The sequence below is a fragment of the Ranitomeya variabilis genome, chromosome 6 (assembly GCF_051348905.1).
Source record: "Ranitomeya variabilis isolate aRanVar5 chromosome 6, aRanVar5.hap1, whole genome shotgun sequence".
In the NCBI taxonomy this organism is placed as follows: Eukaryota; Metazoa; Chordata; class Amphibia; order Anura; family Dendrobatidae; genus Ranitomeya; species Ranitomeya variabilis.
In genome coordinates this window covers 172366393-172389963 of record NC_135237.1, presented here as the reverse complement: position 1 = coordinate 172389963, position 23571 = coordinate 172366393, and the positions used below count along the sequence as shown (strand labels likewise).

General features: G+C 42.7%; 1 protein-coding gene across 1 annotated transcript in view; it reads left to right on the top strand.

The window, feature by feature from the left end:
• TARP (TCR gamma alternate reading frame protein) overlaps positions 1 to 23571 on the top strand; it is a 68658-nt gene that overhangs the window by 30372 nt on the left and 14715 nt on the right. Inside the window, exon 2 of the mRNA XM_077271660.1 lies at positions 16181 to 16513. Within this exon, the coding sequence (XP_077127775.1) occupies positions 16181 to 16513 (333 nt within the window). The remainder of the gene's footprint in view (positions 1 to 16180; positions 16514 to 23571) is intronic.

Here is a 23571-nt window from a genome sequence, read left to right as displayed (position 1 = left end):
CAAACAGAACTGACGCAGATGCACTTAGCGGCAATTTAAATCTCCCTTTTTATGTGTGGGAGACTACTGCAAAAATCAGGCCCACTGTATTACACTACACAGTGTACGTGGCAGAAAGGGGCTGGCAGATATACAACAAACAGAACTGACGCAGATGCACTTAGCGGCAATTTAAATCTCCCTTTTTTTGTGTGGGAGACTACTGCAAAAAACAGGCCCACTGTATTACACTGCACAGTGTACGTGGCAGAAAGGGGCTGGCAGATATATGACAAACGGAACTGACGCAGATGCACTTAGCGGCAATTTAAATCTCCCTTTTTATGTGTGGGAGACTACTGCAAAAATCAGGCCCACTGTATTACACTGCACAGTGTACGTGGCAGAAAGGGGCTGGCAGATATATGACAAACGGAACTGACGCAGATGCACTTAGCGGCAATTTAAATCTCCCTTTTTATGTGTGGGAGACTACTGCAAAAATCAGGCCCACTGTATTACACTACACAGTGTACGTGGCAGAAAGGGGCTGGCAGATATACGACAAACAGAACTGACTCAGATGCACTTAGCGGCAATTTAAATCTCCCTTTTTTATGTGTGGGAGACTACTGCAAAAAACTGGCCCACTGTATTACACTACACAGTGTACGTGGCAGAAAGGGGCTGGCAGATATACGACAAACAGAACTGACGCAGATGCACTTAGCGGCAATTTAAATCTCCCTTTTTATGTGTGGGAGACTACTGCAAAAATCAGGCCCACTGTATTACACTACACAGTGTACGTGGCAGAAAGGGGCTGGCAGATATACAACAAACAGAACTGACGCAGATGCACTTAGCGGCAATTTAAATCTCCCTTTTTTTGTGTGGGAGACTACTGCAAAAAACAGGCCCACTGTATTACACTGCACAGTGTACGTGGCAGAAAGGGGCTGGCAGATATATGACAAACGGAACTGACGCAGATGCACTTAGCGGCAATTTAAATCTCCCTTTTTATGTGTGGGAGACTACTGCAAAAATCAGGCCCACTGTATTACACTGCACAGTGTACGTGGCAGAAAGGGGCTGGCAGATATATGACAAACGGAACTGACGCAGATGCACTTAGCGGCAATTTAAATCTCCCTTTTTATGTGTGGGAGACTACTGCAAAAATCAGGCCCACTGTATTACACTACACAGTGTACGGGCAGAAAGGGGCTGGCAGATATACGACAAACAGAACTGACTCAGATGCACTTAGCGGCAATTTAAATCTCCCTTTTTATGTGTGGGAGACTACTGCAAAAATCAGGTCCACTGTATTACACTACACAGTGTACGTGGCAGAAAGGGGCTGGCAGATATACAACAAACGGAACTGACGCAGATGCACTTAGCGGCAATTTAAATCTCCCTTTTTTATGTGTGGGAGACTACTGCAAAAAACAGGCCCACTGTATTACACTACACAGTGTACGTGGCAGGAAGGGGCTGGCAGATATACGACAAACAGAACTGACGCAGATGCACTTAGCGGCAATTTAAATCTCCTTTTTTATGTGTGGGAGACTACTGCAAAAAACAGGCCCACTGTATTACACTACACAGTGTACGTGGCAGAAAGGGGCTGGCAGATATATGACAAACAGAACTGACGCAGATGCACTTAGCGGCAATTTAAATCTCCCTTTTTATGTGTGGGAGACTACTGCAAAAATCAGGCCCACTGTATTACACTACACAGTGTATGTGGCAGAAAGGGGCTGGCAGATATACGACAAACAGAACTGACGCAGATGCACTTAGCGGCAATTTAAATCTCCCTTTTTATGTGTGGGAGACTACTGCAAAAATCAGGCCCACTGTATTACACTACACAGTGTACGTGGCAGAAAGGGGCTGGCAGATATATGACAAACGGAACTGACGCAGATGCTCTTAGCGGCAATTTAAATCTCCCTTTTTATGTGTGGGAGACTACTGCAAAAATCAGGCCCACTGTATTACACTACACAGTGTACGTGGCAGAAAGGGGCTGGCAGATATACGACAAACGGAACTGACACCGATGCACTTAGCGGCAATTTAAATCTCCCTTTTTTATGTGTGGGAGACTACTGCAAAAAACAGGCCCACTGTATTACACTACCCAGTTTACGTGGCAGAAAAGGGCTGGCAGATATACGACAAACAGAACTGACGCAGATGCACTTAGCGGCAATTTAAATCTCCCTTTTTATGTGTGGGAGACTACTGCAAAAAACAGGCCCACTGTATTACACTACACAATGTACGTGGCAGAAAGTGGCTGGAAGATATATAAAAAAAAGGACTGTACTACAATAACAATCTCCCTACAATGATCTCAGGAAAAGTCTGGCAGCCAGCAGTAAAAAGGACTGCTGCACACAAGTGTGGACAAATAAACAATAGAACTGTGCAGAAAGGAGCAACAGGACTTTTGCTTTTAAAAAAGCAGTTGGTTTGCACACCGGCGTACAAACAGCAATGCAGCTATCAGGGAGCCTTATAAGCTACAGAGCTGATGCACAGAAATCTAGCCTCCACTGTCCCTGCAAAGAAAAGGTGGTGTTGGACAGTGGAAATCGCTACAGCACAAGCGGATTGGGGGTTAGTCTTTCCTCCCTAACAATATCTCTGCTTCTGACGAAGCTGCAGCAACCTCTCCCTATGCTCAGATCGGCAGAAGTAAGATGGCGGTCGGCATGCACGCCCCTTTATAGCCCCTGTGATGCCGCAGAAAGCAAGCCAATCACTGTCATGCCCTTCTCTAAGATGGTGGGGACCGAGACCTATGTCATCACGCTGCCCACACTCTGCGTCCTCCTTCATTGGCTGAGAAATGGAGCTGAAAGCGTCATACGAAACGCGACTTTGGCGTGAAGATCGCCGACAGCATGGCCGATCCCACACTGGGATCGGGTCGGGTTTCACGAAACCCAACTTTGCCGAAAGTCAGCGATTTTTGAAATTGTCCCATCCGTTTCGCTCAACCCTAGTTACCAGTAATTTCCCTGAGTCTGCTTTTGGTGTGTCTCATAAAGGTGATGTAAAAAAATCCTAAAAAATTTCTATTGATTAAAAAAGTGTATTTTTATCTAGAGGTTGTGCGACTCCTGCAATCCATGCAGAGAAAATCAAACATTGCAATTTTGCACAGGAAATAATTTTCATTACTCCACTGTCGGTGTGTCAGCAAAGCAATATAAAAAAAATCATAATTTTCTATTGGTTTAAAAAAATAGCGTATCTTTATCTAGCAGTTGTGTGACTGGCGCAATCCGCTGGCAAGCAAACATGACAATTTACCAGTTGTTAGGCGTTGAGTTCCTGCCGCTGAACAGGGGGAATCTCAAGCCATGTCTGCTGCGGTCTCCCATTCTTCTCCAGCCACAGTGGAACCTGCTCAGCGGAGACGCCAGTCCCAGCAATTGGCCATGACAGATACCGTATGCATGGTTACTGCTACACTTCTAGGTTCAGCCATTATAACTAGTGCTGTTCGGTGGCGAGCAGGCGCTCCTGGGACTAAGTCCTGCTTTTCCCCTCCTGAGCATGCCCAGGGGAAGACCTCTCATTGGAGGTCGGGGGTCACACGCTCAGGTCCTGTAGCAGCTCCTATTGGTCCACTAGGAAGGCCCTGAACTGCTACAGCTATAAAAGTTTTGCATGGCCGCACGGCCATGTGCTAGTATCATTTGTGTTCGGCAGTTGCCAGTGAATACTCTGTCACACTGTATATAGTGGTGTGAGTCTGTTTAGCCTTGGGGCTGTAAATTCAGGCAGGCAGCTAGCGTCAGTGGGGGCAATTAGCCTTGGCTTAGCATCTAGTTCCTTCATGTGTGCGGTTAGCACAGAAGAGATCCAGATCAAGCACAACTTTTAGTTAGGATTTTAGTCCCTGTGTACAGCGCGACTCTGTGAGGCAGCAGAGCTCGCTTTAATTTCACACGGGCTGAAGTTTAAACCACGTGTGAGCTCAGTGTCCATCTGCTATTACTTGCAGCAGGTATCTCTGCACGGTGGACCCCGGGCTGCGAATGCACCTCGCATCTATCACCCTATTACTTGGTGTGCTCCGCTAGCCTTAACCCCAGTGGCAATAATTTTCCTTACACCCTGTTGCAGTGTGTCAGCAAGGCAATATATAAAATCATAATTTTACATTGGTTTAAAAGATAGCATATCTTTATCTAACAGTTGTGCAATGGCGCAATCCAGGCATAGATAATCAAACGTGACAATTTAGCATTTAGCAGGGGCAATAATTTTCATTGCTCCGCTGTTTTAGTGTGTCAGAAAGGCAATCAATGGTAAGTACAAGTTTCACCTTAGCACAATATGCAAAACATTCCAAAAATTACCCAAGAATTGGCCCAATATTTATGGACGTAACTGTTTATCACCCATGGTAATTCTGCTTCATGTCACCTGGCTTATCCATGGTTTTTTTCCCCTCTTTTTTTTTTTTTTTCTCTATACTATGTTGTGCATAAATATGTGATTCTTCAGAATTTGTTTTAGTCTTTGCCTGATGAAGAGACGTATGTAGTCTCGAAAGCTTGCAATTTGTTACCATCTTTTCAGTTAGCCATTAAAAGGTATCAAGGTATTCTAAATAATGTTTCTTAGCATTTTTGGTTTTGTTTGGTAGATCTTTTTAGAAATCCATAAATCCGGTGCAATAGTCTGACAACATAATTCCCAGATACCATATGTGAGTCAGAAAGGCATGCAGTCATCTTCTCCATGCTGTTCCCATTTAGTTTGAGCTCTTTCCTATCCATTTCAACTTTTTTCTCAAGCCCCCAGACCTGTTTGTTCGATCCAGCAGAAAAATATTCAGCTTTCCCATTGACGCATTGGATTCCTTATTCAGTACTAATACACGTATATTAGAAATTATTTGTGACGATTTTCCCGAATCCGAATATTTCACTATTCGATCATCTTTATCACTTTAGCCCTTTTAGAGATTATTTAAACTTCAGCTTGCTTAACTGTTCACAGTGACAGTAATTGACACCTAATTGTTTATACTGTAACATATGAACTATGTACTTTGTATATACATTTCTGGAAATAAGGTTTATTAGCAAAATTGAAGAATTATTTGCTAATAATCATAAAATAATGAAGCAAGAACAATTTTAATAGGCTACAGTCACACTATCAGTATTTGGTCAGTATTTTACATCAGTATTTGTAAGCCAAAACTAGGAGTGGGGCAAAAATACAGAAGTGGTGCATATGTTTCTATTATACGTCTACTCTGATTGTTCCTCTCCTGGTTTTGGCTTACAAATACTGATATAAAATACTGGCCAAATACTGCTAGTGTGACCATAGCCTAACTCGTATAAGCGATTTCTCCAAATGAAACATTTGCATTCGCTCTCTTGACAATCCAAAAATATTACTGATCCAGAGGCCATTATCCTTGAGCTAAGATTTAATGGGCTAAGACCATGAAGAAACAATGCTGGTGTCTGTCATCATGTTTGCAGCAGGTCATAGCAGTCAAGGGGTTCTCTACTAAGAGCTAAAGACGCTCATCATGAAGGGGTTGAATAATTCTGAGATTGCAGTATTCGTTGTAAGTGGTTTTTTGTGACAAATTTAGAGAAACCTCTAGTGAGTAATTTAATTTCTTATTTTATTTGTTTCATTTCAAAATTACACTTTATAACTTCATTGAGAACAAATCCTAAACAGAAGCAACCCTTTGGCTCACTTGGAATTTTTTCATTGTTTTCCAGTACACTATGTGGCAGAATGAATAGAGTTATTCAAAACTGCAACTCGTCCCACAATAAACAAGCCCTCATATGGCTGTGTGGAGAGAAAAAACAAAAAAGTTATGGTTCATGGAAGAGGGGGAGGAAAAATGAAAACAAAAAATTGGCAAATAGCCTGGTCATGAAGAATTTAAGTATTATACAACACTGAAGATAATTAGAATAGAAAATCCACTAATACGTATAATTTCTGTTTTTAAAAGAGATTTACTTTTATACAACATATTTTTAGCTAATATATAGTTAAAAAGTTTTTGAAAATTTTGAGTGTAATACAGAAAAAAAAATCACACAAAACACATGTTGCAGCTGAGAAGATAAGAATGAAGGAGGAAGTTGTACAATCAAATACTGTTAAAATATACTCGTAAACGTTTACAGAAATGCGAGAACTCGCACCTTGCTCCATCATTAAGCATAACTAATTGACCACAATCTGAAGGTGCCACAAACAGCATTTTCTCATAGTACTTAGAAACCAAGCAACTGTACTGTACTGTCACCACAGAGCTGAGACAGGAAGCATATGGAGGATAGAGATCAGGTCTCAGATGGTTTCCACGTAATAATCTTTTTTTTTATCTTACTTTTGGTAACTGCAGAATTTGCAAGTTAAGTAGCATTTGAACAATTGTCCCCCTTTGAACTTTATCAGTCTTACTGCTTCAATTAATCACTGATTTGCATCTAAGCTTTTTAACAAGAACAACATTTTTATGGAGTTTTCAAGTTATCCCAGTTTTGTGTGTGTTTTCTCCACGCAACGTGGTTTCATCCATTGATGATCACTTTTTTACTGTTACTTTTTTTAGCTGTGAAATTTGTTAGGGAGTTGGTTTGTGTCATCCTCGCAGCCATTCCTTTATTAGGGAAAGAACACGAGTACTTGGGGGAAATAGCCAGCCTAAGGCATTGGGTTCTTCCAGGGCAGGTCTCCTAATCACGGCTCTCACTGTCCGGAGCTGTGTGCAAAAACTGATTGCAAAGCAACAGTTCTGCTCCCCTCTTGCTTACCTTTGCCCAGCACAGACTGATTGGCAGTTCCCTCCCTAATTGTGTATATGGAGAGATCTACCAATAACATTGAGCTGATTTACAACTTGTTGCCCACAATGCAAATTAGTAACAAACCCCTCTGCCCACCATGTACTATTTATTGTACTGGCATCTTCTTAGGTAGTGTAATAGGGAGATCTCAGGTACCATGGACAGGAAGATTGCTGCCAGCTTGTCACTAAATTGGGCTGCTTGTTGTTCTGGCAGTATAATATTACTAACATATTCAATGCCAGATTTTTGCTACCCATTTGAGCGCAGCATGATATAGGTGCAGAGACCCTGATTCAAGTGATATGTCACTTATTGAGCTGCTTGCTGTGGTTTTGATAAAATCCCTGTTTTATTTGCTTCATATCTAGTAGTTCTTTGAATCCTGAGCTCACCACTGATTTTCAGCTTTGTCATTTATGAAAAAATTTCACAATGATTATCTTTTCTGAAATAATAAAATAATAATTCTCTACACACTTTAGTATGGATTATTACAATATTGATAACATCTCAAATAAATTTCTTCCAATGCTACATCAGGACCAGATATTAGCGTAAATTGTATCGGATTGGGTCAAATGTGTAGCTATAAATCCACAACGTTCAATAATTTAATTTCCCCTAGTCAATATTTTGATAAAAGTATGTCCTCTAACACATGGCTCACGACAAGAGGATCACATTTATCTGCCACGTCACATATTTGATTAATAACTGTATCAACTGTGAAACAACGCACAATGTTTACATAACTATGTGTGAATACTACTATATGCAGTAGTATAAGTATAAGTCCCTTATAAAGAAGAATTGCAGAAAATACTGTATATATCATTCTATCCCTAGTAGTAAGCAGCTTATATACTCTATTTCAGGTCTTTCAAAATATTTTTTAGAAGCATGTAATGGAAATGTATCTTATATAAAAAAAAACAACAACTGCTATTAAACAAGTTAAAAAGCCACGCGGGGGAGATTAGTAAAAAACTATTTTTCACTCATTAAGCATACAAAATTCTTATATTGAATAGGCACACACCTAGGGGGTTGAATTACAGAACGGATTTGTTGTAGCTACATTAAAGATCTAATTTACTAAATGTCAACACTTTACTCTCACAGATATGTGATCACACTGTATAGTATTCAAACTGTTAAACAGGTAAATCATAATCATCTTCCACGTTCATTAAGCTCTCGAGTTGCCCCCCAAAAAATCAAAGGCATAATGCTGCCTCCATCATGCTTTACTGTAGGTATAATGTCCTTTTGGTGATGCACAGTTACGGCTTTGCGTCAAACATACCTTTTAGAATTAGGGCCATTAAGTTAAACCTTGGTCTCATCACACCACAGCACATTATACCACGTGATTTTGGAAGACTTGATGTAGGTTTTGGCAAATCATTGCTGGGCTTAGTTTTTTTTTTTTATAAGTAAAGGCTTCTATCTGCCACTCTACCCTACAGGCCAGACATATGAAAAATACAGGTTGTTGTTATATTCAGTACACAAACAGTATTTGACAGAAATTCCTGCAGCTCCTTTAATGTTGCTGCGTACTATAAATTGTATTGAGTTGCTGTGTCTTGCTGAATACATTGTACATATCTAACTGTCACTGAAGGTGATAACAGATGATACCTGTCTCCTGAAGGCCAGATTTTTATAAACTATCTGTTTATGAAGGCCAATGCTGATGCCCCCGTAGTTGGTACTGTGAGAGCTATTATGAAACCAAAAGGAATCATTTTAACAGATTGAACTGCGGTAAGGCTTCCTTTTAACCCATCCCAACATGGCCAATTTCCATTTTTGCATTATTTTTTTCTTCCACTTCTTCCAAATGCCATACATTTTTTATTTTTCTTTCCACATAGATGTATGACGGCTTGTTTTTTAATGGGATGCTTTGTACTTTTGAATGATACCACATAGTGCACTGGAAAACAGAAAAATAAATTCCAAGTGCTATGAAATTGCGAAAAAAATGCAATTCTGAGATTGTTTTTTTAGATTTATTTTTACTGCATCCATTGTGTGGTTAAAATTGGCCTGGCAATGCAATTATCTTCATCAGTACAATTATGGCAATACCAAAAGTTTAGGTTTTTTATTAATTTAATTGTGAAAAGAATCAGACATTTGCAAAAATATATATTTTTCATTGTGTCACTCATAGCGTTTTCATTTTTTGGTCGACAGGTATGTGAAGGTTTATTTTTTTCAGGACAAGACTTTTTTTTATACTATTTTGGGAGAGATTTAACATTTAGATCACTTCATAAAGAGGCATTAAACAAGTTAACAGTAATCATTGGAGCTCCACTCCAGCAGCGGCTGTTACAGGAAGGCTCTGGCTGTGTGTCACGGCCATTATCTGTCAGGTATAGGTTAGGGTCCTCCTGTAAGCCCGCTCCAAATGCAAGCTACCTTCTTGTGCCATACATGTGTGACAGATGTCAGTGAGGGGTTAAAGCATATTTCTTTCAGCAAAATAATAGTACGCTTTTCTTTTTTTTAATAGAAACAAGATTTGCTTTCAGTGGGTGAATTAAAACTTTTTACACATACAAAGATAACATCAGACTAACAATAGTAACAGTTTGATACATAGTGACGCTAGTCGGCCAACATCATTGCTCCAGCAATGAATGACAGCTTAAAATCCTTCAGTGATACTTTGATGAAAGAGAGACACACAAGCATAACTAGTAAAGGTATCCACTAGGGGGAGATAAGTGCTAACAAAAAGGGTTAGCTACTACATAATGGAAGCCCTCCCCTTGCAAAATACAAGGGGGGTCTCATGAGAGCACAGACCCCTATGGATTAATATAAAATTAATTTATGTTATATGGATTCATGATGTTACAAGGTTTTTTTCTGAAGGGGTTAATTTAGTTCCTGAGTACGCTGTCCTGTGCACGAGCAGGTTCAAACCGGTTTTTTGTCAGATGGCTTGCCGCCTTTTTTCTTTGTTTCTGATTGGCAGAGACAAAAAATGTGGGAAAAAAAATTGTTTATAAATAGCAGCTGTTTCTAACGGTCAGAGTCATTCCTGTCAGGAAGAAAGAAGATCCCGCCCTCCCTCCCTATTTATTTTATGTCGTGTCGTTTAATTTGTGGGAAAATTGCCCGGTTTTCCAGGTGGATTGGATGTCTTGGTCATATTTCAATTCAGTTGATGGTTTTAATTATTTATTATTATATGAATGATTAATTTATTAAATGTAACCCAAAATAAAACACCACGGCCATTATATTCCATAACTAAGTTGTTGTGTGTTTATTTTATTTAAGTGGGTCTTGTGTTATCATGAACATTACAACTAACAAAAAGGTCAAATGAAATCCAAGCTTGTCTCTGGCTTTACCAGAACACTTCCCAAGTCCAGAGGGGCAATAGTGGCACCGTACTTGCTTCACTGCGGATGGCTGCAGAGCAGGATCGGCATCATTAATACCCATTTAGAAGCGTATACCCAGGCAGGCAGAACATTGCATTTATGCGTGAAAGTTACAGAACCCTTTTGGTGAAGACGTCTGTCTAGTGGATGTTATCACACACCCCTGGTTCTTAAATACAAGACGAGAAGCAAGACTAGTCTTGCAGTTCTAAATAGGGAATCCTCACACAGGCTTTGCACTAGCTACTCCATCTATAAGGTCACAGGGCAGTCATGGATTTGACCTTTTAATCCCTGTAAATGGATGTACACTTAGACTGAGACCCTGGGTTAGGTCCTTGGAGTAGCCAATGACCAATGGAGTTGGTTGGCAGGAATGGTCAGGCCACTGGCTCAGAATCAGGAGGGAAGATAAAGAATAAAACTGTGAATTTAAAGAATCATCAATAAACAAGCGAAGTCAAAATAAGAATCAAACAGGTTAAGCAAGTGCAGAACTAACTTGATCAGTTTAACCAGCGCTAGAATAAATTACACTTGGCAGTGGAAGACTGAGCCTCAGGAGATTAAATAGAGAGTAGCCCCACCAAAGGGTCACAGCAGGGAGAAATTCTAACTAGCCAGGGATTAATCCTGAAGCTTCTAGTTTGGGGGTACCACAAGACCAGGTATAAAACAAAATTAATATGTAATTTACCTGTGTCAGCCAGTGACAAAGGCAGAGACAGAGGGGAAAGGAACTGGCATAAAAGTTACAGTAAACACCATCTTACATGGGACCTCTGGACCGTTAGGACACTGCTTGTTAGGTAAAGATGGATGGAATATCATAATAAGTTTGTTGTTACTGATATTATTAGAAATAACCCAATATCTTACCTCGTGTGCATAGCATTTCCAGCGTAGAAGGTATCGCAAGGTCCCTTTACTATATGGAAATCAAGGATCTTTTTTAGCTTCATAATCAAGGAAGCCTATAACCAGCGAAGAGGGTGAGGATGATACAAATGGGGTGCATAGCCGAACATTACTTCCTGAGCAAGGATTTATGGAACACATTGGGTATACAGACAGCAGTGCCATATTACAAATTAGGCATAGTAGGCACTGTCCTATGGACCCCCGTGTTTTTTTTGGGGAAACACCCAACAGATTAAAATTATATTGATATGATACTGGAAGAAATTTACATTCAGCATGCTAGCCCGGCTGGCTGACTTTGGAGGTCGCCTGGAGAAACGGAGCTACAATATGGACATCGCAGCAAGTGGCAGTGAAATTATGTTTTGGCTGTTTCAGGTTTATTCGCGAATTCACGAGCAGTAAAAAAGGGGCAGTTATACAATCAGTCATGGCAACAGTGTCATTGGCCAGAATGGGGAACAAGACTTGAGGAGAATCACACAGTTGCATAACTGATAGCACAGATTCCACTGAAATGGGAGGTTCCAAGGATCAGCCAGGGTGGGTCGTAGTACTACTTTTGGCATGGCGCATGGAGGCACATGTCATCTCTTAATGAATTCAATGCCATCTTCTCTAGGAAGATTGGTGTAATTGCAAACGTGTGCTAGTCTAGTCATGATCATGATCGATCACCCATTGTGTTTAATTGATATCTTCTTTAAAAAATAAAACTTGTTACCCGGAGTAAAGTTGCCAGTTTTTGCTCTTATTTTATTCCTGCTGCTCGCTTGAGTGAAACTTTTTTTTCTTTTTTAAATCAGCCATGTGGTTCAAGAGAACTGGACGCTTTTTATTAACCCTGCTGTTGTCTTCGGTCAAAAACGACCGATTTTGAACTTTAATATTTTTTAAAATATTCAAGATGCGGTTCTGAAACTTGTGGTTGATTGACTTATCCTCATTTGAGGGGTTCTTACTATGCGTATTGTTATATATATTTTTTTATGTTTACTTTTTGCTCCACAATTTTTTATACACTTGTACTCTTCGGTCAAAAATGACCGATTGCCTTTTATAGTGATCTCCAGCCATTTTATGAGTAAAATAAAGGAGCTATAATCTCATTTTGGACTATATATTACATCTACTACTATTTATCAATTTATTTAGGTCCTTTTGGTCCATGCAGACTTACACATACATACATTTTCTCATTACAATACAATAGTTATAGTTTACAGTTGGATGAATAATTATTTTTGTATGTGCAAATATGCAATAGGCATAAATATTCCAATAAAGCCATGTTAAATGTTTTGACACAAAAAAAATAAAAACTAAGTTTTTCTTTCCATTTTTCATTTGTTTATAAACAACCAGGTTCACATACAATATAATACTGCAAAAATTATTCAAATAACTTACATTAGCTAAAAATCAAGACTTTATTAGGTCCGGTCAAAAATGACCAGAAGATAACAAGTGTATAGTGGTAACCAGGAGAATAGCAGGGTTAATATCCTAATTTTTACAGTGTTTAGCAGTGTGTCATTGCTCACAGGAAACTAAGTGGCAGAATAGTTGCCAGAATAGTTGTTTTATTTTCAAAATGTGCCCCCAAATAAAGTCAAACTATAAATACAATTAGGTCTCCCAAAAATTTAAAAAAGTTATAGCTCCAGGAACATGAAAATAAAAAAAGAATCCTCAAATCAAACTACCGGTACTGCCTCCTGTTAGATTATTGAAACTATTAAGTCCATTGCCTCTTGTAAGGCTGTGTAAATATCAAACTGTGTACAGTTGTTAAAACAACATCTGTGCACAACTGCATGCTTCCCCCATAACTAGAGGTAATTAAATTAATTTGATATGGATCTTATTTAAGTCGAATTTTATGTAATTCACAGGCAAACATTCAGTTTGCACAAATCACCAAAAAAGTTTGCCACCTTTTTACAAGAGGGATTCCATAACCTATAAAAAAAAACTAGGCAGAGAATATGGCAGACTTTTTAATGTGATTTTAGGTTAGTGAGAATACATCCATGCTCACAGCCCTAAAACATTGAACAAATACTCCATACAGTATACTTTTATCAACTGCAAATGCTGAAGAAGAGTAGTAGTTTGGAAATAATGCAGAAATTTATTTGATGGGGAAAACATATGGGACGTGCCAGTAGCAGTTCCATACTAAGAGAGATTTATCAAGTACATGATTTTTTGTTATATTATTCCGATTTTTTATTCATTTTTAAAGGGCCACTGTCACCACCTCCAGCCGTTATAAACTAAAAGAGCCACCTTGTGCAGCAGTAATGCTGCAGTCTAACAAGGTGGCTCTTTTAGTTTTTGATTCCGTTATTCCCTCAATAAAGCGTTTTAAAATTTGCCCTAACTACCTGTCTGCAGACCTGGAGGCGGTCCGAAGCCTCCTCTGTGAATCTCCCAATGGCCGTCACTCTTCTCTTCTGGGGATGTGGTCGCCGCCCCCTGAGCGCTGTTTCTTTTTAAATCCGGCGCCAGCGCTGTGCGTGCCTGCCTGCGACAGGCGCAGTCTTCATTGTCCGTCATAGGTCAGATGCAGGGTGCCTGACTGCGCCTGTGCCGGCAGTGCGGCCACCCTGTTGCTGAATCCCCGCCCCGCACTGTGTTATTCATTATGCACAGTGCGGGGCTGGGGTTCCTGGGCATGCGCACTGCGCTGTTCAGACGCTAACCCAGCTCAGACACTCCCCCAGCTCCCCCGCCTTCCAGCGTTGTTATTTGCGGCTGCTTCATTCCAAACGCTGGCAAGGAAACCTGTATATTATGGCAACGCTGGAAGGCGGGGGACCGGGGGAGCGTCTGAACAGCGCAGTGCACATGCCCAGGAACCCCAGCCCCGCACTGTGCATAATGAATAACACAGTGTGGGGCGGGGATTCAGCAACAGGGTGGCCGCATTGCCGGCACAGGCGCAGTTAGGCACCCTGCATCTGACCTATGACGGACAATGAAGACTGCGCCTGTCACAGGCAGGCACGCACAGCGCAGGCGCCGGATTTAAGAAGAAACAGCGCGAAGGGGGCGGCGACCACATCCCCAGAAGAGAAGAGTGACAGCCGTTGGGAGATTCACAGAGGAGGCTTCGGTCCGCCTCCAGGTCTGCAGACAGGTAGTTAGGGCAAATTTTAAAATGCTTTATTGAGGGAATAACGGAATCAAAAACTAAAAGAGCCACCTTGTTAGACTGCAGCCATTACTGCTGCACAAGGTGGCTCTTTTAGTTTATAACGGCTGGAGGGGGTGACAGTGGCCCTTTAATGCATTGGAAAGCAGACGCAAACCACCACAATATTCTTTACATAAAGAAAAATTAAAATCAGTGTCAGACAAAGTGCTTGCTTCTCACAAGTGACTGTACTGAATTTTTTGCATTCCTTATGGAATTTTTTTGTGAGGTGGGAGGGGGTACACTAGGTGTGCGTGTCAAACTATTTTTTTGCGTTGCACATCTGGTTTGCTAATCAAGTTTTGTATTTGTAAATGCAATTAGTCCAGCGTCCTGTTGCAGGTACTGGCTTTTTGATTATGTACTTGTTTAACATATCATATTATGTCATTTTTGGGAAGGGGGTTGAATTTTGTTGAATAAATGGAAAAACAATATTTAAAAAAAATGGGGTCATTTTACTGTGACTATCTGTTTTTGCGCACCTGCTTTACTAGTTCAATTTGACAATCATACATGCAACACCTGTAGTGTGGGTTGCTGCCACATTTTGCTTTCTGTACATGTACCTGTCTACCTTGCATTTCTTATTATGTCAGAAAATGACAAAACATGAGTATTGAGTACTAAGGAAACATACATTTTAAATATATTGATATGCACAATATTATCAAAGGAGATAAAATTGATTGATATTACTGTAACTATTTAAGGGGGACTGTCAGTAATCTCCATGTTGTGATCAAATTTTAAGGAATTACGGTACTTAGGAGAACGAAAATTCGCAATGTGATGACATAACCTAGATGACGTAACTTATAGATAGATGACATAATAGATGACATAAATTATACCATTACATTTGCTGATGCATAATACTCATGCTGTGAAGCTGACAGTTGCAAATAAGTGTTAAAGATATATAAAGATGTAATTCATCCGACAGTGTATACCAATATCTTTAATGCCTGATTACAGATATAATTGTTATTCCCAATATTTGTTGTCAGCAGCACACTTTTCTCAGTCTCCTTTCTTCCTTGTTGTTGGAGATTGGCACTCCTTTTGGAGTGACAGTTCTGGTTCAGTCGCATGGGCTGTCTGCTGACCTAAATGGGCTCCTGTGACTGACAGATACTTGTTCTAAAGTCTGCATGTAATTTTATATAGGATGGATTACAGTCAAGCCAATTTGTGAAATAGCTAATTATTCTGATGATCTCTTGGAGATTTTAGCCTGATAATGACGTTTGTTTTGCTACTGTTCATAAGGTCTAATTCTTATACATATCAGTCTTTTCTCCAATAACTGATATGATAAAGATTAATATTCAGCATGATTCCTGTTTGATATAATGAAGTCTCATTGTCTCACTTCTAATCTTTCAACAATGCACTACTGTATTTGAATAATGGGCTGATTACATCGAAAGACAGGATGTGGGTTTACTTGATATAAAGCTCAAGGCCAAGTCTATTTGTTATTCCTAAAAGAATGTATCTGTACATGCTGATCACGGGACTGTTTTTACCAAGTAGGTCAAGTTAGAAGTGTCTTCTTTGGTATTCTTATATCATTCTGATGCCTAATGGTATTGCTTATTGCTAGTAGTATGCTATTGTAATAACCCTTATTATATTAAAGAGATATAATGCATTTTACTGATAACAATCATAATCTTTATTACAAGAGCACCACGTTCAAGAAGCCAAACAATTGAAACAAAATGATGTAAAATTAGGCCAGGTTTGCAGTGTTTTATCATGATAATTTTCTACTTTTTCAGACACGAGGGCACTTACCTTCAAACAGGAGCCAAACTCCCTAACAAAGACTGGAGATGGAAAGTGGACAATCACGATGACCTGTGAAGTCAGTGCAGCATACTATGTTCATTGGTACGTGCAGAAGCAGAGTAAAGCATTGAAAAGAATTCTCTACATCCGGAATAATGCAATGACTTATGAAACTGGGATTAACTGGAATAAGTTTACAGCTACACAGGAGTCAGACAAATATACACTGGTCATTAAAGAAATAAAAGCTGAGGATGAAGGCACATACTATTGTGCAGGCTGGGACCATTATGCTCACAATGTTATACATGTGCGAAACTTCTGTACAAATAAGGTACATCATTCTGCCAGACCTGCAGATAAACCACATATCTAGCTGTTTACCACATTAAATAACCACTTTATACACAGTGATTATAGCTAAGATCATGAAATTTGAATTCTCGGCTACCAAGCCATAATAAATTTGCATGTGGAGCACCCCCAGTAGGGCTATGGGGTACTCGGTACTGGGCCCTTCGGTTCTCGATGGGGATGTCAGGGTGGCTGACCCGGTCTGTGGCCCTAGGGACGTCCATTGTAAATGGGGGGAAAGGTCTTTAAAGGAAAATGTTTGTGACGCCACCTGTGGTATTCGGTCAGGGTGACCGACGCTGCTGTGAGGGGTCCGCTGGGGTGATGTTATGGCAGCTAGATGGTGTACCTTCCCACAGGCGAAGTGTATCCCCAGGGCTTCCCAGAGTGTAGATGGTGGATGGTGTGAGGCGCAGTGAAGAACGAGGACACAAGGTTGCAGTCTCTTTACCTTTACTGGAGGCTCCAGCGTCCACAGTCCAGAGCACCAGATCACAGGGTAGGCAGGGTCCGGCCTGTCTGAAGGCAAATCCAGAGTCCCCTTATCCAGGTGGAAATCAGTAGCCTTCCTCTAGCACCTGGGTGTTGTAGTACCTCCCTGCCGTGCGTCTCGGTAAGGTCCTCACAACTGATGTTGGTGTTCTAGATGTTATTTCTCTTTCTCTGTCCCCCTGATGGTAAGGATAGGACAAACCCGTATGACTAATGGCCTGAGGCTTTTTACAGGGACTCTATCACGCCCCGGCCCCCACAAGTTGCCACCGTGCCTCCTGGGTAAAGGTCGGGCAACTAGTATGGAACTAGCTGTCCTGCCGGTCTCTGGAGCCAGGCTTAGAGACGATGACTCCCTCGGTGCTCCGGCTACTGGATCCTGCGCCTCAGAAAGGAGGCAGCCTTTTACAGGGCAGAACTCCTTCTGGTTTCCTCTCCTTCTGCTATGACTTTGTAAGGAGGTTGCTTTCCCTGCTCCTTGCCTGGAACCACTTAGCCAGACAGCTGGGTTGTTGGGGGGAAGACTTTCTGCCCTGGACAGAGGGGACAGGTTGACTGCTGGGAAAAGAGAGGGGAGTGGTCAGAAAAGTGCGGGAGAGAGAGCGCGCCAGAGAGGGGACAGCGTGCCAGAGAGAAAGCAGGCTGCAGCGCCGCGCTCCCCATGACAGAGTGCTCCCCGTGAGGGCACTGAGGCTGAGATACCCACCAGAGTGACGGCTGGATGTGAGGGTGTAGATTTGGAAGCCTCCAGAATCAGAGACAGTGACTGTGCAGCCCTGGTGACCGCAGTGACAAGCAAAGAATCCCTGGTGACCGCAGTGACAAGCAAAGAATCCCTGAGTGTGATAAGTAACTACCCAGAGTGTGTGTGACAGCGTTAATACAGGGAGACTGTCAGCCTGGTGCATAGAGGCTCTTGCAGAAGCGACGAGACTGTGCTATTTCCTGGTTTCACTTTCACTTTGCGAAGAACAGATTGCAGAGAGACTTAACCCCGGACCTTCCAGGAGACACAGAAGAGACTTCAGTATCCCAAGCCCTGCTGGTGACTGTATCCACATTGGGAAAAGGACCCTCCAGTCAGGACCTCCCTGGGCTGATAAGTTACAAGAACACTCGTTAACCCTTTGATTCCGCTTAACTGTTTACTGTTTTACTTGACTATTAACCCCGTTTACTCCCTGCGAGGAGAATTTTACCCCTGTTAATAAATCCCCTTCAACAGTTGGTCTGTCTGTTCCGTGGTGACATACGCAACCCTGCACTCTATTACACTTGGCGTAGTCGGCAGGATGTCACATGGTAGCACGGAAGGGGCAGACCAAGCAGTTGAGGGAGGCCCCAGGTCTAGCATCTCCCTGGGAGCCATGTTAGCTAACCTACCAAAATTTTCAGGGAGTAATGTCATGTTGTGGGGTTGGACGGAGCGCATCCGAGGGATGATGCGGATACATCCTATGACACCGGCACTGCAGGCGGAAATAGCTGTGATGGCCCTAGAGGGGGATGCACGGGACTCTGTTATGCTAAGACCCCCCCAGGCGAGAGATGCCCTGGACAAAGTATTACGTATACTTGAGGAGACGCATGGGGACCCCACTGACGTAGGGGAGCTGCGCATGCGACTGTTCCGCCGGGTACAAAGAGAGGGGGAGACCGTGACGCAATATATGAAAGCACTGCAGGAGCTTCATACTGCCATTATACGGAAGGACGGCATAGGTGTGGGGTCAATTGACGTTGTACTGCGAGACCAACTGGTGACAGGCTTGCGAGATGTATTGATGAAACAGGCCCTGCGAGAGCGCATGCGTGTAAAGCTAGATATGACTTTCTCTGAGGTCGGGAGTGAGGCACGCACACGCGAGCAAGAGCAAGGGGTGGTAGTGCCAGTGGGAAAGGTATGGAGCAGGGAGGTAACAGCCCCTCAATGGGTAGAAGACTTGAAGAAGGAGCTTAAGCGAGTCCGTGAGGAGGTGGCTGAATATAAGAAGATCCCTGCTGCAGAAACCGCCCTCCAAAGTAAGACTAGTGCCGTTCGGCGAAGAAGACTGCCTAGATGCTACAACTGCGGAGCATCCAGTCAAAATGAAGAGGAGGCAATGTGGACCCGGGATTCCCAGCTGAAGATAAGAAGAATCTGGGAGGAGATTGAGAGTCTGGGGAAAGCCCTTACTGCTGTTTTGGGGACCAGCAGCATATCCCGAGGTAACGTGCGGAAGCCGCCAGAAAGAGATATAGGAGAGGTGCGCCACATAAAGAAGGCTTCGGTGGCGGCCCCAGAGTGTAACTCCGTATCCTGGGATGAAGAGCAACCGCAGATGAGAGATGTCCCCTGCCGAGGTCGACGATCCAAACTGAAGCGCCCTCCAGACAGACGCAGACGTGAGTGCTGAACGTGCAGAAAGGTGGGACACATGTCCAGAAATTGCCCTACCCGAGAAGAGCAGTGGCAGAGATCCGCTCACCCCTCTGAGGGTCCTGCTAACTGGAGGGAATGTCGCCCCTGGAGGGAATTGTACGGCAGGAAGAGAAGAGTTCCACCTAGGACAAGACAGTACCACAATGTCGGACGCCAAGGAGAGGTGGAGAAGGTGTCAAGCATCTCTGGTGAGACTCAGACCGGCAGGAAGAAAGTGACGTTCTCTCAAGAATACCACCAAAGTGCTTTACTACCCTGTCCAGCACGAGTTCCTGAAGAAGGAGAGAAAGTGCCAAGTGTTCCTGCGACACTCGTTTTCAATGTCCGAGCCGATGAGGAGGAGGAACCACTGATGTCGTCCCCTGAGGTGAAGAATGTGCTGGCTGTCAGCTCACCAGTTCCTGATCGGACAAGGGAAATGGAGCAGCTGTGTGAGACAGGGCGTGTGGCTGAGAATACCTGGGAAGTGATGCCCGCAGAGCCCGGCGCAGATGACAAAGAGTCCGGCCTGCATGGTCTTAATTCATCTGACTCAAGGTTTGACAAGAATGCTCCTGTCAAAGAGAGGGGGAGCTATGAAGAAGAATTGCGTGTACTAAGCCCCCAAACTGAGGAGCCTGAACAAGAAGTCCCTAAAGTTTCCGATAACGACAAGGAGGAGGATGAATCATCTACGCAGACATCTGCTAGCGGCAAAGCTAAGAAGAAGAAGAAAAAGAAGAAGACAGCAGTTGCTGATGATGCAGAGAAAGCATATCTCAACCTGACTGATGAGCAGCTCCTAAACCATTTAGTCTTGGAGTATCTACAAGAAGAAAGGCAGAAGGAGATGCGAGAATCGCAGGTATCTGACTCCCCTCCGAAGAACAAAGAGAAGCACGAAGAGTCCTCGCCCGTGGAATGGCGAGCTTTAAGAGAGGGGGAATGTAAGGAGGTTGCTTTCCCTGCTCCTTGCCTGGAACCACTTAGCCAGACAGCTGGGTTGTTGGGGGGAAGACTTTCTGCCCTGGACAGAGGGGACAGGTTGACTGCTGGGAAAAGAGAGGGGAGTGGTCAGAAAAGTGCGGGAGAGAGAGCGCGCCAGAGAGGGGACAGCGTGCCAGAGAGAAAGCAGGCTGCAGCGCCGTGCTCCCCATGACAGAGTGCTCCCCGTGAGGGCACTGAGGCTGAGATACCCACCAGAGTGACGGCTGGATGTGAGGGTGTAGATTTGGAAGCCTCCAGAATCAGACAGTGACTGTGCAGCCCTGGTGACCGCAGTGACAAGCAAAGAATCCCTGGTGACCGCAGTGACAAGCAAAGAATCCCTGAGTGTGATAAGTAACTACCCAGAGTGTGTGTGACAGCGTTAATACAGGGAGACTGTCAGCCTGGTGCATAGAGGCTCTTGCAGAAGCGAAGAGACTGTGCTATTTCCTGGTTTCACTTTCACTTTGCGAAGAACAGATTGCAGAGAGACTTAACCCCGGACCTTCCAGGAGACACAGAAGAGACTTCAGGATCCCAAGCCCTGCTGGTGACTGTATCCACATTGGGAAAAGGACCCTCCAGTCAGGACCTCCCTGGGCTGATAAGTTACAAGAACACTCGTTAACCCTTTGATTCCGCTTAACTGTTTACTGTTTTACTTGACTATTAACCCCATTTACTCCCTGCGAGGAGAATTTTACCCCTGTTAATAAATCCCCTTCAACAGTTGGTCTGTCTGTTCCGTGGTGACATACGCAACCCTGCACTCTATTACAACTTCATTTCTCACCCTCCGCAATACAATTCTCTTCTAATGTGTCTTTCTTAGGATGCAGCTCCGTGGCCTTCTGTCTAGGCCTCTGACAGGATCCCACTCCTGTCAGGGACCCACTACCTGAGCGGAGCCAAGATAGCAGCTCACTGGGTGAAGCCCAGCTCGCTTCTGCCTAACTTCCTATCCAACCCACCAGTTTTACCTAATTGTGAAGAGTGCCCTACTAAATAGGAGCATAGCTCCCCCTGGTGGACTGGAGTGTGAAGTGTGTTGTGTGGTTTGTGATACCTGGGTAGAAGATCTCCTTTATTGCCTTCAGACATAACATCACTCCCCCTGGTGGAAGAACGACATTACTGCAACGACCAGGACTCTGGGGCGCTGCAATCCCCCGTGTAATACAGTACTCCAGGACTGGGAAAAGAAAACAACAATACATTAGCAAAAGACATGCAAATTTTTGAAATGCTATAAAACAAATTAATTTAACTATGCTTCCCTTTATGGGAGGTGAGAACACTTGAATGTTGCAAACAAGAACATATTTACATTTCCTTACTTACCTTTGATCATTTGCATAAGGCTGCTACAACATTCAAAGAAAAAGTCCATGGTATTGAATCACAACTAAGCTGCATTATTCAAAGAAAATAACATTACATCTTCAGAATGGGAGGAATAGGGCAATACATGGTATTAAGAAATATGATATGTGAACTTTTGATCAGGGTCATATGGATGTTTTGGGTTGTCATTATGATTTAAACAGAGAAAACGCAGTAGTTTGACAATAAATGGCTTCACCCAACCACTAACCATGAGTGGAAAAAATGTTTTGGTGTTATCATTCATATTCTCTGAAATTAGGCCAAGAAAGCCAAAATTCTGCCGGGGTATGTAAACTTTTGAGCACAACTGTATTAGAAAAAACTTTTTAACAGTGAGGGTGATCAGAGTGGAACAGGTTGCCACGAGAGGTGGTGAGTTCTCCTTCAATGGAAGTTTTTAAACAGAGGCTGAAAAGGCATCAGTTTGAGATGATTTAGTAAATCTTATGCTGCACTGAGCAGGGGATTGGACACAATGACCCTTGAGGTCCCTTCAAACTCTAACATTCCATGATTCTATGATACAACTGAAGAATTTTCAACCATCATAACCCGCATACAAGAGAACCTTGACAACTTTATCAGTAAACCGAGAACAGCAAGAGACAGAAGTTGGTTTGTGACACTGAGGACTATCTACAAAATCGAGTCTATAAATGGCAGGGTTCCTATTAGTGATGAGCGAGTACTAAAATGCTCAGGTGCTCGGTACTTGATTCGAGCAAATCATACTGCTCGAGTGCTCAACCAAAGTAACGAGTATAATGGAAGATATTGGGAAACTCGAGCATTTTTCCAGCGAACTACCCTTGAGGTCTGGAGGAGTCTAAAAATTGATGAAATCAATAGAAACAGCACTGAAATGGCATGGGACAGCATAGGGAAGAAGCCTGGAAGCATCTCTGAATCCTAGGTCACTACTGGGAACAATATTGTCAGATTATTATGCCACTTTTACGGACTGACAATAAAACGTACAAAACCGAAGATAAAATGGATTTTACTGGAAAAAATGTTAAGAAACATTCCTTATTTTTTAATATCTTTTTTTAATGGGGGAGAAGGGAGGTAATTTCAACTTTTATCTTCATTTTTTTTTTAGATTTTTTAAAACTTTTTTTTACTTTTCACTGTTCTTGTTAATCCACTTAGGAAACTTGAAGATGCAAACCTGCAATTACATGTGCTAAATACAGTAATGCCACAGCATCACTGCATGTCGTAGAAATCTTGATTTCTTTTGAAGCCTGGCTACAGGCAGGGTTTCAAAGGAGCTCTGTCATGACAACCCATCGGCAATCCGCGATCATGGCACAGGTGCATTGAATGACATGCACATATGTCGGCGCATGATAAATCCCGCTGACAAAGATTGACAACAAACAGTATTTAACAGGTTAACAAATGCTAGTAAAACACAGCCATCACTTGCTGGGTATGGGGTGGGCTCGCTGCGCTATACATGTATGGTGGATGTTATTGTAGGAAGATGGCCCAAAATAGTGGTCCCTCTTGCGTGGCTGGGACGGAACTGTCAGGACTGTCACCATTGTTGCCGGGGAAGCACTTTCTGACCAGATTAGACCTTTGCACCTGACTGTTGGGGGCGGGAGGGATATATAAGAGACTGCGCACCCGGGAATTGGGATTTTGATGGGTACCCAGCGTGCGCTACAGGAGAAGGTTAACTCCCTCTCCACTGACCGACACCATTTGACAGGCCCGCATTGCAGCTTTCCATCCCCCTTCTTACAGACTGTG